Genomic DNA, 14312 nt, shown 5'->3' on the forward strand with positions numbered 1-14312 from the left:
ACAGCGGGCAATGGCGATGGAAGTAATGAGGATGATGACAATAATGATATGAAGAATAACGAGGACAGCAAGGGCTCCAAGCATGACAAGTTGCCAAAATATACGATTTGGGACGACCGCAGTGGCTATCTCACACGGCCACAGCAATGAGACAATCAAAAGCAACATTAGCCGCCATCCAAGCCCATGCTGCCGATGATGTAGTTCAAGCTCGATCGGCTCGGAATCCCATTTCGCATGTGAGGGAAGCAGCAACCAATGCCGAGGCGAATCACTGTGCGGGTCGGATGAGAAAGACCAGTCGGTTTTGTCTGCGAGGGAGTCGGAGCCGGTTGAGGGGCATTAGCAAATGACGACTTCGCCAAAAGTTGCTGAAAGGAGTTGTCGAATGGACTTGCGGCTCTGCCGTTTTCTGCAGGTTTGCAAGCAGGGGGACCACAGAAAAAAAAAAAAAACCAAAAAAAAAAAAACCGACGTCGACATCTATGTAAAGGAGCCGACTAGAGCCAATGGCAGGTGCAGAATAGACAGAATAGAGTATCCAAGCCGAGATGGGGCTTGGATACAACGAAGGGTTTTATTTGGTAGGTAGGTTGACAAAGTCACGGGTGATAAGTTGCAAGGTTGGTTGCATTTGTTCTATGAAACATTGGTTGGCTATGTTGACGTGGAAGAAACGACTCCAGTCATTCGAGACTCTTGGATTTGCACGTCAACTCACTATACGCGATGCCGACGAGCTGCGCCTCGCACAAGAGTGTCACGAAGGGGTAAAGGGGAGGGAAAAAGAGGAGCAAAAGCAAACAGTTGTCGTTTGATCCAATCTTGGCGTCGAGTAGAGCTTCCGTTTCTTCAGATCTGTGCATGCAGAATTCGGACTACTTAGTCAGGTCGGCTTTCTCATTCAGGCAGACGAGCAGTGATGGAGGGACCGTTCTCAAGGCTCGCCTTACAACCGCAGCCGGGGCGTCAAGCAGGTTATGCGGTGAAGTCACGAAACCCGGCAGCCCAAAGGTCCAACCCAGTCTGTCTGGCCTCAGCAACTGTTCAGCAGAGAGAGACGGGGAGAGGGAGGCGAGATTTCTAATGTTTTCGAGGAGGGGCTCTACACACAGGCTCTCCAGTGGACATTGCGGAGAGCCGACACCGGCTGAAATGGCAACTTGGCGCGAGGTGAGGGTCCCGGACGGTGGACTTCCCATTTGCTCTAGCTGCTGGATCTGGAAACTAATTTGCTTGAGTGGGAATGGTGTGTGGGTGCGCGGGCAAACCTTGAGTGTGTGGACATGTTGAGCAGATATTACCGCGAAAGACAATGCGGTAGGCACTCTCTCTGGGCAATTATGTTGGGCAGACAGCTAAAGAGACAGAGAGAATGAAGATACCGAAAAAAAAAAAAAAAGAAAAAAAAAAAAAAAGAGAGAGGCAGCACGCGTGGAAACCTAGGTACCTAGGCAGAATAGATAGGCAGAGAGAGCTACCCATGGCGCAGCGACAGCTTAAAACGCCAGCAGCCCACCCCTTCGATACAACATTAGTCGGGTCTGCTAGAGCCCGTGGCGTCGAGCTCCCCAAGCGTCCCTTGCCGTCGAATCACACCCCCGGGGAAAGGTTGGGAAGCTCCAGACGAGGCGAGCTCTGAGTCCCGTCCTTTGCTCGGCGCACGGCGTACGGAGTAAGGTAAGGTAACGAAGGAAGGGATCTTAGGTACCATACCATACCTTACTGTACCGTACCGTACCTCACCATGCACGCATATTGGACCTGAAAGTCTTGGCTCTCGTCTCTGCTCCTCCTCAGACCCTCCGGGCCCATCTTCATCATCGCGGCGCGTCTCCCCCACGAGGTTATCAATCTCATCTATTAGCCTCGCCTCTCCCTCATCTAGCGCCCGGTTAGAATTTCTCTTTTCTCTCTTCCTCTCTCTTCTTCCTTCTCTTTTCCTTCTCCTCTTATCCACCCCCAATTTCGCTCCAGTCGCCGCCGCCTCCAATCCGTCGTCATACTACTACTTACTTACCGTCACTGTCACTGCCACTGCCACTACCACTACGCACCTGTTGGCTCCCTACTTGCTCAATTGCTGTCGCCGCCAACATGAGCTCGCCCCAGCAGCAACCTCATGGCTCCGGCAGCCCTCGAGTGGGTTCCTTCAAGCGTCCTTCCGTCCTCAACCCCGACCACGACCCCTATCCCTTGACCACAAGAGGCAGCGGTGCCTTGGTCACTCTCATCAGGAACCGCTCCTCGGCCACTCTGCGCGAATCTCTCAAGAGCCCGGCCTACCATCAGCTGGGCCACGATGAGGACGATCACGAGGGCCAGTCGCTGCTGGGCTTCCTCCACAGGGACTCGGACGACGACCACCGCCGCTCCGCCGCCGAGGAGCGCCGACTGAGCGAGATCATCTTTGGCCCTCAGATGAGGAGTATGCGCCTTATCGGAAACAGCAACCCGCGCTATCAATGGGAACGCTACTGGAAGACCGAGGCCGAGCTACAGGCCATGTCAAAGCCTATGTGAGTGTGTGCCATGGCTGCCTACCTACAGACCTACCTACCTTACCGTACCTCACCTCGCGATGCTCATGTCTGCCGCCAATGCACCTTGCCCACGTCCAAACACCACCAATTCGTAGAGACACAAAACCGTCCGTATCGAATCGAATGCTGACTGACGCCTCCGGCAACTGCCCAAAGACGCGAATATTACGAGAGAAACAATGACCTCATTCGCATGTACCTCTACATCGACCAGCTTCTGGATTCCTCAGTACCCCACGATCTGCTCAACGAGTACCACCAAGCTCTGGACGCCTCAGCATTTCGTCCGGTTGACGTGCCCCAAACCATCACCGAAGAGTCGCCAACTCCTACCTCCCCTCCGTCGCGCGGTGGCCCCGGCTATGGCAGCACTGCTTCAGTCCAAAACAGCAGCACGGAGCACAGCAGTTCGGCAAACAGCATTCAGCAAAAGGTAAAACGCACGCCAAAGGACATTTTTCGGCCCACCGAGTCCACCCCACTCCTAACGCTCAACGGCCACGACGAGGAGGAAGGTTTAGCCGAAGACGCAGACGCCCCCAAGCCCGAAATTCCCTGGCTCGAGGATGCCGATGTCGACAGCAGTGATCCTATCGTCACTCTCGCCATTTGGGTCAATTTCATTGCCAACGGTATCTTGCTGTTGGGAAAGATCATTGTCGTCTTCTCCGTCCCTTCCGTCTCCGTTCTCGCCAGCTTGGTCGACGCCGTTCTTGATTTCCTCAGCACCGCCATCGTGTGGACCACGACCAGACTCATTGCTGCCAGCCAAAATGACCAGCACTCGTACCCTGTTGGTAGACGACGGTGAGCCTCAATATTCTTTTCTATACCATAATTACCCCTTCTTTGTCATCACCCTCGTTCGCCTCCGCGTTACATCCCGCGAGACATGTGCTGACTCGTTCCAGTCTCGAGCCTCTTGGCGTTCTGGTCTTCTCCATCGTCATGGTCACATCGTTCTGCCAGGTCGCTCTTGAAGCCATCCAACGCCTCATGTCGCCTGAACACGAAATCATCCAATTGTAAGTCGCATCCACTGCTACGCATCCCCAGCTCCGCTCCGCCGTTGTGCGACCGCTAACCATTCGTGAATATACAGAGGCATTCCGGCCATCGCCATCATGGTCGGGACCGTCGTCATCAAGGGCCTGTGCTGGCTCTGGTGCCGTGTGATCAAGAACTCCAGCGTTCGAGCCCTGTGAGTTGTGTTGCCGCCCCCTCCTTTGTCGCAACGTTGTTTACGTTGCCGACTCCTGATCGGCACATCTTTGAACTGGGGTTACTAACAATATACGCAGGGCGGACGATGCCATGACCGATGTCATTTTCAACACTGGCTCCATCCTTTTCCCCATCGTCGGCTTCTATGCCAAGATATGGTGGCTGGATGCTCTCGGCGGTCTTTTGCTTTCCGCTGTCGTAATTTTCAATTGGAGCCAAACTTCAATGCACCACGTTCGCAACCTGACGGGCTTCTCGGCCACTTCGGATGAAAGAAACCTCTGTGCGTACATGATTTCTCTTTGCTCTCTATTCCTGCTACCCCTGTCGTTTCGTCTCCCCACAGTTGCTATAATTGGACCCTGCTATACCACACCTATGCCAACCCCCTAAGTTTCCCGTTTGTTTGTTGCTCATTCCCGCCTTTGCGCGTTTCCTTTGCAGCCATCCACTGCTGCAGCTGGATCTCGGGCATGTGGGCGGCGGCAATGCTACTGATCTTCAGACTTCATGATCGTTCTGTCGGTGGCCAGGGCTGACCCAAGACAACAGTGCTCTACCTTACCATGCGCTTCGCAACGTCCATCAGGCAGATCCAAAACTTGCGCGCCTACCATGCCGGCGACAAGCTCTTCGTCGAAGTTGACATTGTCCTCTCGGCCAACATGCCGCTCAAGGACAGCCACGATCTCAGTGAGGTTTTGACCTACTTCCTGGAGTCGGTTCCCATTGTTGACCGGGCTTTTGTGCACGTCGACTACGCCACGTACAACGTCGACACACATATCACGCAATAATTCATATTGGATCTGGTGATGGTGTACGCCGACTACATATCCAGTGCAGATCATCCCGGGAACGGTAGCTAAGCGGGGGGATGGTGGTAGCGGCCCGGGAGATGTGGCTCAACACAGAACAAGACACAGAAAAGGACGGACGGGACGGAAAAGAATAAAAAGGCAGCATCTTGGGTGGATCATGGGTATTCTCCGGCGACGAAGTCTCGTCGATTTGAACTCGGAGGTTTGTTTAAAGGTGTCTCTTTTTTCATGTTTTGTTTTAGCATTATGCATGGCCTTTCACTGGCCAAGGTTTGATCGGTTGGCAAGGGTCTGGCCGGCGTGTAATGTTTTGGAGACCCATCCTATCCTTTCCCGGCATACAACAAGTTTCAGGTGCATGATCCAGGAGCAAAGAGCGAGAGGGGGGGGGGGGGGGGGGGGGGGGGGCGGGGGGAGAGAGAGAGAGAGAGAGAGAAAGACGAGGCGCAAGCGAAAAAAAACCTCTCACAGGCGAGCCGGAATCTCATCGGGCAAAAAAGGCAGGGTGTCATTATTTATCAGCGTGCGTATTTGTGGCGCACATGTACAATAGTAGTGTAGGATTGAAGGAATCCATGGAAAACAGAACACCCGGGCGTGTGAGGAGCGTGTATCAGCAGCATCAAAGGCTTGAAAACCAACCAACAAGAAAACAGGGGCGAGACGCTTGCTAGGTAGTTACTAGTTGGCTTTGAACGGTCAATAACGCCCTTATGTCGAGGCCGCTGTATCCCACCGCCTTTTCCCTCCCGCCCCTCATCCCCAGAACTTAGTATGGAATGCCGTTGGTCAAGAGCTGGAATTGATCGTACACGCCAGTCGAATAGCTGTTGGCGCTTCTCCGAATCAAGTCCTTGACAAAGTCAGCCGCCTCGCGCTCGCTGCGCTCTAGCACGAAACGCTCCTTGAAGTGCTGTACACTCTCAGGCTTGAAGCACGGCAGACCAGAGTCCATCATCAGAAGCACAATCTGACTGAGCTTCTCGCAGTGCTGACGAGATGCGAGGAAGGCCTTGACACAGAGCTCCTCGAACCACTTGAAGGATTGGTGGTGAGGGCTGCCGCCCATGACCGCCAGCATCTCCTGCGTCAGTTTGAACGGCGCGCGCTCGAACTTGATACCACCCGGGGCGATGTCAAAGCAGAAGCCGAAATCGATGTGCAGTATATGGCCCGCGTCGTCGATCATGATGTTTCCGTTGTGCCTGTCCTTGAACTGCAGTAGGAAGGAGATGATGGAATAGGCCGCCATACTCTTCACAAAGTTGCTGCGGGCTTGCTGGAAGCGAAGCGAGTCTTCGTTGCCGTACTTGGAGATGAAGTAGTCGTACAAGCCGTTGACAGCCTCTCGCCCAAGCATATCTCGCGAGACAGAGTTGGGCAACACATCAATGACACCACAACCTGGGGCCGTCGCCGTGACACGGTATGGGTTGACATACACATCCAGGCCAACGTTGTGAAAGATGCCTCGGAAAGCAGCGATCATCTGCAGGGCGAGAACATCCTGTCTGCAGTCATCGCCGACCTTGAAGATGGCAGACTGCCACACCTCAATCGTGTTTTCTTGGGGCTGCTGGTCCTTCTTATTCGCCTCTTCGAGCATGTCGTTGACTTCTTCGAGACCACCCTTGGCTTTCTTGATGCGGAAAGTAGCCATATACGGCGCCTTTGCGTGACTCTGGAGAGGCTTGCCCGACTTACGATCGATTCCGATGACAACGCCATCGGGGTTACTGGGGAGGTACACACCGACCTCGACCTTGATTTTGCGCAGCTCTTCCTCGATCTTCTGTGCCTTCTCCGGCTTTGGTTTTCCGACGTAAGGCTTCAACTTACCCGAAATACCAGTGACCTCGTCGAAGAAGGAGAACTCGCGTTCGTAGAAGGTCCGATCAACGTCAGAGAAGCTTGAAATCATCTTCTCCATGACCTTGTCGAGAGTGGGCTTAATTGCATCGGGCTATGAAGTGGTCAGCGCTAGATTTGCTCCATGTGTTACGTGTAACCTACGATTGTGGCGTCGTCATCCTTGTACGCGTTGGCCTTCATGTTCCAGATGATCTGATGCGCGAATAACTGCGAGAATTGGGCGGTCTCGAGAATGTACCGTTCCACATAGCCCAGGGCGTCGTACCGTAAGGTCTGGACGATTTGTGGCACGTAGAAGAAGGTGACATCGCTGGAGTGGCTCTCTAAAGCCCTCATTGCATACTGGATCAAGAACGGGTGGTTCCGATAGGCAGGAAGAAAGTAGGTGGCGGCTGTGATTGGGTTCACCGGCGACCAGAACAGCAGATACTGCGATGGTTAGCAGTAGACCATGTGATGGAGCGTGGAAAGAGACATACTTTTAGTTGGAAATTGACATCGCTTGGCAAAGAACCGCCGAGAAGGATTGGCAAGCCCTCAGGTTCCGAGATGGCCTTCTGGGGGAAGTTGATTAAGAGCCATCTCACTTCGCGCTGAATGCGGGTGTAGGGGAATCGGGTGACGAGTTCAATGGCAATGGCGGGGTCTTCGGCCCATGCGACCTTGACCAAGGGGGTGAGGGAGGTCTGAAATTGTCAATATGAAAACGTTGATACACGGTTGTGTACGCACCTCGATTGCAGCCTTTGTAGTTGACGCCTGCGCCTTTCCAGTCTCACCCAGAGGATGCACCCACACCGCCAATCGAGTCAGCTCGCTCTCCAGGAGCAGCACGAGCAGTTGCTCCTTTGCCTGGAGCGACTTGATGCTGTCCACAGCGTGAGAGCCAATGAAAGCAACGCTCTTTAAAGCGGCCACGATATCAGTCAAGAGGCGAAGTTCCGTCTTGAGCTGAAGTATGTTGCTGCCAAAGGACCACCTCGGCGCGAACCTGAACCAGCTTAGGGCAGCCGATAGGCACTTCTCCTTCAGCCTCCACTGCGCGATGGCGCCAATTGTGGTACAGACATGCAACACCTTGAGTCCGAATAACACAAGCTGAAATCTGAGTTCTCGCGCCATCGGATGAGGTGTCGACGTCCGTATAGAATCTAGAGTCACGTCGAGGAGACGCAAGAAGATTCGTTGAACATCTGGACTGCCCAGTCGGGTTGCGTTGAAGTGGCTTCCAAAAAATTGCAGTAGGCGCATGTGTGGCGAGAGCAAGTTGTGCACTTGCTGCTTACGCTTCGCCAGAGCCTCCAGATCACTTGGCGCAAATTCCTCCTTGAGGAAGAATGGATCGGGATGCCTATACTAAGGTGAGTGAAAAGATGTGGTAGTGGGTAAGCCGACTTACGACATTGAAGGGTTGAAGAGGCCAAGCCCTTTATGAATGGTGCCCTCCCACTGCTGGGCGATCTCCGTGAGAAGTCTTGGCTCAAGGCGAGGGTTCTCGTTAATGACCCCTAACCAAAGAGAAACGCCCAGCTTGATTGATTGTTTTGTAAACATAGCAAATGGAATGCTGACGAGGTAGTGTGCGACAGCGGACTCATCACGGTCGCTGCGGCAGAGCAAGGCAGCAGCCCGGCGCAAGATGTCGCGAACCTCATTCAACGCTGTGGTCTTCTTGCTCTTGATTCGAGCCTCTACATGTGCCAGCGCAGTCGCGGCGTTGGCGCTTTCGCTAGCGGAGGAAACCGATGACTGCAAGAAAGACGCCCTACGGTTCAATTGCATGAAGTTAACGAGCTCGTTACCGCGATCCGGCAGCGTCTCTCCGTATCGGTACTCTTGGCGAGTCGTGTACTGGGCAACGAAGTCGGAGCCAGTATTGATGTTGCAATCTCCGACGCGGTCAAGAGACTGCAGTCTTTGATCCGTCGAGGGCATGAGAGATCCGAGCTCGATCGCAAATGAACGACCAAGGGAAATATGGCCATAGGCGCCTTCGTCATCAAATTCCGATAAGTATGTCTGAAGAAGCCCCTTGATGTCGAGAGGAGCAATGGCAATTACGCTAGACACCCATTGTTTTGCTTTGCGATTCAAAATGTCCAAAGTGTGGCGTCTGAAGCTGTAGTCGTCGGACAGCTCAACAGACACGTCCCCAAGGCTGGACGTGAATTTTGACCGTGGGGCATAGAGGTCTGTTTCTGCCTCGAGGCAACTTGACCACATCAATGACAGAAGCTCCAGAAGAGCGAAGAGAGAGGATCTATGGCACAACGCCGATGGTACTTGGCTGATGATACGGTCAGCGCAACTAAAGGCTGCTTGCTGAACGCGCTCGATCCGGTAGCAGCAGCCGCAGAAGATTGCAACGAGCTGACTGGCAGCGTATTGGGCTGAAAAGGTGGCATCGGCACCGCCTAGAGTCTTGCGTAGATACTTGTCTACCACAGCGGCGGCAATGCCCTCCATGGTACTGCTAACTTCCCCTTTACGCATGCTGGGTTCCAGGAAGTATGAGAGAGCTTTTGTGCAGTCTCCGGCATCAGCTCGAAGGCTCTCAACCAAATAGGCTGCCTGCAGGAAGATCACCTTGCGGTAACTCAAACCCTTAATTTCTGTGGTCTTGCTAGGGATCAATTCGGTGAGTTGTCTTTTCTGCATCGTCTCCCTGTCGTTGCTCATCCCGCGACGCAAGACGGTGTTTAGCTCGATGTCACTCTCGATCTGCTCGCCTCGTTGTTCGGCGACGAGTGGTGGCGAATGTACAGCCATAACCCGCAGCTCGTTGAGATATCTCTTGCCCATGTCGGTCTGTGTCGTAAAGCCATGGACAACAATGTTGAACCACGCATCCCTGACTAAGGAGTGCGAATCATCGTCGGTGACAGAGGTGAAGGCAAGGTCGTTAGTAGACATGAGGACAGCTAATGGGTGCAACAGCTCGGCTATCTCGCGAGCGGCTAGCTGCACATCGGCCTCCTTGGTATGGTTGGACTGATGTACATCGCCCATAGAGATGATGCTCTCTAGCAAGTACTCCCAGTAAATTTCGTACAGAGGTGAGTCTTTGTACAAGTTTGCCGATATATACGTCCTCGCCTTCATCACAGCCACCAGGAGGAAGTCCTTGTGATCGACGACCCCAATGTGGCAAATTCGGGAGAACACCTTTAACAGCGATCGGAATTCAAGCTGTCCACCTTGCAGCGCGAGGGCGGCGGCACCGCTGATGATCTGAGCGTCAACACTGCTGTTCACCTTGTCGATCTTCTGCAACAACATCGTTTGCGCCAAAGCAGTGATCTTCTCATCATTACAAGCTGTTGCGATGCCACAGATGGCTTGGACGACATTTCCATAGACCATAGCTGTTTCCTCCTCGCCGGTGATTGCAAGAGAGATGCTGCTACCAGTTGACTGCCTGTTGGGGTAAATGGCGTTGGCACCGTCTATACTCAAGTCGCCGTTGGTGCCGTTAGCCATGGATCTGTCGGAACCGGGACTTAACACGTTCCCGAGAGTGTAGAGAGTTGTAATGACGGCATCGTGAGAAAGCATTTTCAATACGTAAGCCAGACTCTTAGAAGCAACGGCAACAGTGCGGGCATGGGGTGCGCTTTGGACGATGAATCGAGGCAAAAGCCTGCTTGCGGTTGTAGCGTAAGTCGGTGAGACCTTGCACGTCAACGCGATAGATCTCAGAACAGTCGCCGCCAAGGCTTCGTCCGCCATCTGAAGGGGGTCGGCAAGTGTCTCTTCTAGCCATCCGATGAGGTTGTCGACGTCAGCTACCTCCTCATTTATGAACGCGCAGTTGAGATAGCTGACGAGAGTGGCTGACTTTACAGCAAAGGCAAGTCTTTGCTGCCATGACGACCCGAGTTGAAGATAGTCAGCGGTCGCCTCCAAGTAGTTCATTTGTTCCATAGCAATGGCGGTATACATATCGAGAGACCGGTAGTCAGCATCCGGGCTTCGAGGCGAGCCTGGCCTGTAGGCACCGTCTCCTGACATGAGCAGGTCGAGAATATGAGTGCCTCGCAAGAGAGATGCATCGGTGACGAGGAGCGACGTGCCAGCAACTAGAAGCCACATGTAGCTACGCTGCAAGAGAACAGCTCCCAGGGGCCGTCCGGCAGCAGAGTAGTGACGAAGGTAACGTTTCCACTCTTTGGCATGTCGGTCTGCAGATTGCGAGTTTCGGATCGTCGAGAAAGCCGTCTCAACAGCAGTCAAGAATGGCTGCTGCAGGATGTCCCTGAATCGTGTAATCAGAGAGTATCTGCCACCGGCTCGCCAAAAGTCCGCCTGCGCCGAGGCTGCATCAAGGAAGCCCAACAGCGACACGGCAATCGTCGCTGTTCTAATGGCGTCCTCCAAATTCGGGTCCTCGTCGTCTGCCCCTGGGGGTACAACGCGGCCCGCAACATGATCGCAGGCATTCACGAAAGCCCATATGTTGTCTGAGACCTCTTCGTGTAAGTCGTCGTACTGGGAACCGAGAGAGAGTAGCGCAGCCGTGACATGGAAAGCGAGTGCTTCGGTCGGGGATGGCTCGACCTTGCGGAAGAAGGGCGACGGCAAGAAAACCTGGATGTGTGCCTCGAGAACGTATGGGGTCAACTGGTGGACAAGTTTTTGGGCGCTCTGGCTTGTTTGGATGGCAGGGGCGGCTTTGCACAACGATAGCAGAACCTCGAATTCGCGGATCGTCTACAGAATAAGGGGGTACGTGTTAGCTGCGGATCTTGAGGAACAACGGCACAATAACCAAGGCTTAGTACCATGGGCTGTCTCCCCAGCGACGTGGAAGCTTGTTTTGCCGAGTAGCCATTGACTCCCTTCCCAGAAGACTGGGTGGCCTTGCACAGTTTGTCGAGATCGGAGCGATCGAAGGATGTTTTGGAGCTGGCCGCGGACAGAGACGCGATCTTCTCGAGCGCTCGCTGCCGAATGTCGCGGGTCATTTTCGCGACCGTAAAGGGTGGAAGACCCTTTAAAGAGGGTGTACCGTCGCCGGCTAGACGTGATAAATAGTATTTGTTAATTAATGAAGCTTTTCGTGGCAGCGGTATTCAGGAAGGTATGATCCTTTGCCTGCTTTGCTGCAACTGCGCGGTGACGATGGCTGCACCTTACGTGCTTCCCCCCAAATAATATCCCGTTCATCTGAAAGCCACTCATCCCTGCACCTACCTCCCCTGGCGCCCGCCAATTACTGTTGTAGGCGCAGGCAAGATGTCGGTACTGAGCCAGCTCAATTCCGTCCAGTCTTAGTCAGCAACAAAACAACTAGCTACCCCTGCCATTACCAGCTCGCAGCTCCCGCTCTCCACCTGGCAAGGCTGCCAGCTTGACGCGTGCGTAGTCCACTACAACCGACCTCAATCATCATCGTCGCAGCCTTGACCTCCATCACAGCAACGACATTCCCCGCATTCCCAACGAACCGACGGGCATACACGTACGCCTTGGACGAAACGAGATACCTTTACGAACAGTAACGAATCCTCTTTCTCTCTTTCCTTCCTCACGATAATACCGCAACGATGGCTGCCATGTTCAGCCAAAATCCCCTGATGAACGGGCCCAACTATTCCTTCTCCGATGCCCCGAAGAGCGCCAACGGTGAATTCAGAGAGCACCGCTTCAACCCGTAAGAAAGCTCCCTCGTTCTCAAACTCCTCCCTTACAGATATTTGGACTTTCTGAGGGCTAATCGATTCCACAAACAGGTACACCGACAATGGCGGCTCGACCCTGGCCATCGCCGGTGCCGACTACGCCATCATGGCCGGCGACACCCGTAGCACTTCAGGCTACAGCATCAACTCCAGATACACCCCCAAAGTCTTCAAGATCGGCGGAACGACCTCATCACAAGAAGACGCTACCATTCTGCTCTCCGTCGTTGGCTTTGCCGCCGACGGCGAAGCTCTCAAGGACCGCCTCGACACCATCTGTAAGATCTACCGTTACCGTCACGGTAAGCCCATGAGTGTCACCGCCTGCGCAAAGCGCCTCTCCACCATTCTCTACCAGAAGCGCTTCTTCCCATACTACGTCTACGCAATTCTCGGCGGCCTCGATGAAGATGGCGTTGGCGCCGTCTTCTCTTACGATCCCGTCGGAAGTTACGAGCGCGAGCAGAGCCGTGCTGGCGGTGCTGCCGCCAGCTTGATCACCCCCTTCCTCGACAACCAGGTCAACTTCAAGAACCAGTACGTCCCGGGTAGCGGTGTGGGCCACGAGCTGCAGGAGCGTCCTCGCGTTCCCTTGGAGCGGAAGGAGGCCGAGATCCTTGTCAAGGATGCGTTTGACGGAGCTGTGGAGAGACACATTGAGGTCGGTGATCATTTGCAGATGATGATTATCACCAAGAATGGAGTCGAGGAAGTTCTTCTGCCCTTGAAGAAGGATTAAGGTCGCCTGATCGGGATCGGGGTAGTTGTACAACACGAGGCAGGTAGCAATTTCAGACAGCATCGTCGCCGGTTCAGCTGATCAAACATCACCAATGGATCAATCAAAGTGCCCCTTTGTCCTTCCCAAAGCAGTATTCAACGTCCGCCTTCTCGAATGACGTGGCAGTTTCCCCTGATCATCAATCTCGAGTCAGCCAGTGAAGTGGAAACAGAAATTGAGTCGCATACCGGGCTGTTTGTGACTTTCCATGGAGGGGAGGCGCCAGCCTTGGGTGGGCTTCGACCAGGCGCCAACATGCCGAATGGCGTTGAGCAACGCAACTGCCTATTCAGCAATGTCTGTGGTTCATATGCAATCCCCCAGCTTGTCGGAGGCGAGTACGAATACGATGGATTTGCTGCATAATCCGCAGTCCGGTCAGAAACCCTAACATCAATTGAACGGCAGACTGAGGTAGCGGGCAGAGCCTTTGCAGTCGTCGAAAGCTGCTCGCATTAGTTTCCATTCTAGGCAATGTCGTCGTTCTCACGGGCGACGGCAACCTGGGCCCATGTCCGCTACAGATATAAATTCACAGCTCAACACTAGGGGCCCATAGGCGATGCCTGGCAGTCTGGATTCCGTCTTCTACTGGATGCGTTCCGTCGTTCCTGTCAGATGACGGGCTGTCCCGAATAAGCGAGGCTCTTGGGTCACAGACGAATCAAGGCGTCCATAAACGGTCTCGGCGCTCGTGGTTTACGTCTCGGTAGCTCACGGGGGGCTGTTGACGAGGACGAGACATGTCGTTGCCGGGTTTTCGGAAGGTCCATATGCGCCACAGACGATGCTTCTGAGGATCACGGTCGACTTGTCACTTTGCTCAGGGGTCAACAGCGTTTCCGGAGGCTTAGCTGGACCAGTCAAGTCGGCAGGTATCCGCATAGAGTCGTAGAACATGAGGTTAGTTGCCACAGCCAATAACGGTGCTCCCGCTCAACAAGGCCCTGGCGTTCAGGAATCTCGACGGCTCATTCGCGGTTCGAACGAGAATGGGGAGTCACAACTAGGGTCTAGTCTGACGACAGCCCAACATTCGGACTAGGCGAATGTATCTCCGCCGCAGGGTTGATGGGGATGTGGTGAGCAGCTTTCCATCATTGCCACGACCGCGCGATGCAGAGTTGCGGATTGCAGACCGCTCCAGACACCCGGAAAGACGAAACGCAGCTGACAAGTAACTGGAAAAAGAAGCCTAAACATGCTACTGCAGTAAGCTTGTTGAAGCAGGACGTATACTTCCCGAGGAACGCGATCTTCATCGAAATTTCCTCAAAGAACCCAACAAAGCCACAGCACCGCCGCATCTTTCAGCAGTAGTTGAAACCAGGTGGTTTGCTATCTGTTTGCCACCCGGCGTGCGGCGACGGGACGAAAACACAGGATGGCC

General features: G+C 53.9%; 3 protein-coding genes across 3 annotated transcripts; 2 read left to right on the forward strand and 1 right to left on the reverse strand.

Moving 5' to 3' along the window:
* Positions 1 to 2097: 2097 nt before the first annotated feature.
* MTP7-0 (Metal tolerance protein 7) lies at positions 2098 to 4564 on the forward strand (the record flags this gene model as incomplete). The annotated part of the gene is made up of 6 exons (XM_036641327.1): positions 2098 to 2519; positions 2700 to 3350; positions 3455 to 3568; positions 3646 to 3744; positions 3845 to 4050; positions 4320 to 4564. 6 exons carry the CDS (start codon positions 2098 to 2100, stop codon positions 4562 to 4564), a joined length of 1737 nt encoding a protein of 578 aa, XP_036493640.1.
* Positions 4565 to 5357: 793 nt separating this feature from the next.
* On the reverse strand, positions 5358 to 11424 carry STT4 (Phosphatidylinositol 4-kinase STT4; the record flags this gene model as incomplete). Its single annotated transcript, XM_036641328.1, has 6 exons — positions 5358 to 6551; positions 6602 to 6889; positions 6940 to 7146; positions 7193 to 7811; positions 7860 to 11170; positions 11242 to 11424. 6 exons carry the CDS (start codon positions 11422 to 11424, stop codon positions 5358 to 5360), a joined length of 5802 nt encoding a protein of 1933 aa, XP_036493641.1.
* A 582-nt stretch (positions 11425 to 12006) lies between these two features.
* Positions 12007 to 12880, forward strand: PRE7 (Proteasome subunit beta type-6; the record flags this gene model as incomplete). Its single annotated transcript, XM_036641329.1, has 2 exons — positions 12007 to 12113; positions 12193 to 12880. 2 exons carry the CDS (start codon positions 12007 to 12009, stop codon positions 12878 to 12880), a joined length of 795 nt encoding a protein of 264 aa, XP_036492707.1.
* Positions 12881 to 14312: the final 1432 nt, after the last annotated feature.

Source organism: Colletotrichum siamense (genome assembly GCF_013390195.1).
Source record: "Colletotrichum siamense strain Cg363 chromosome Unknown KSG_Cg363_contig06, whole genome shotgun sequence".
In the NCBI taxonomy this organism is placed as follows: domain Eukaryota; kingdom Fungi; phylum Ascomycota; class Sordariomycetes; order Glomerellales; family Glomerellaceae; genus Colletotrichum; species Colletotrichum siamense.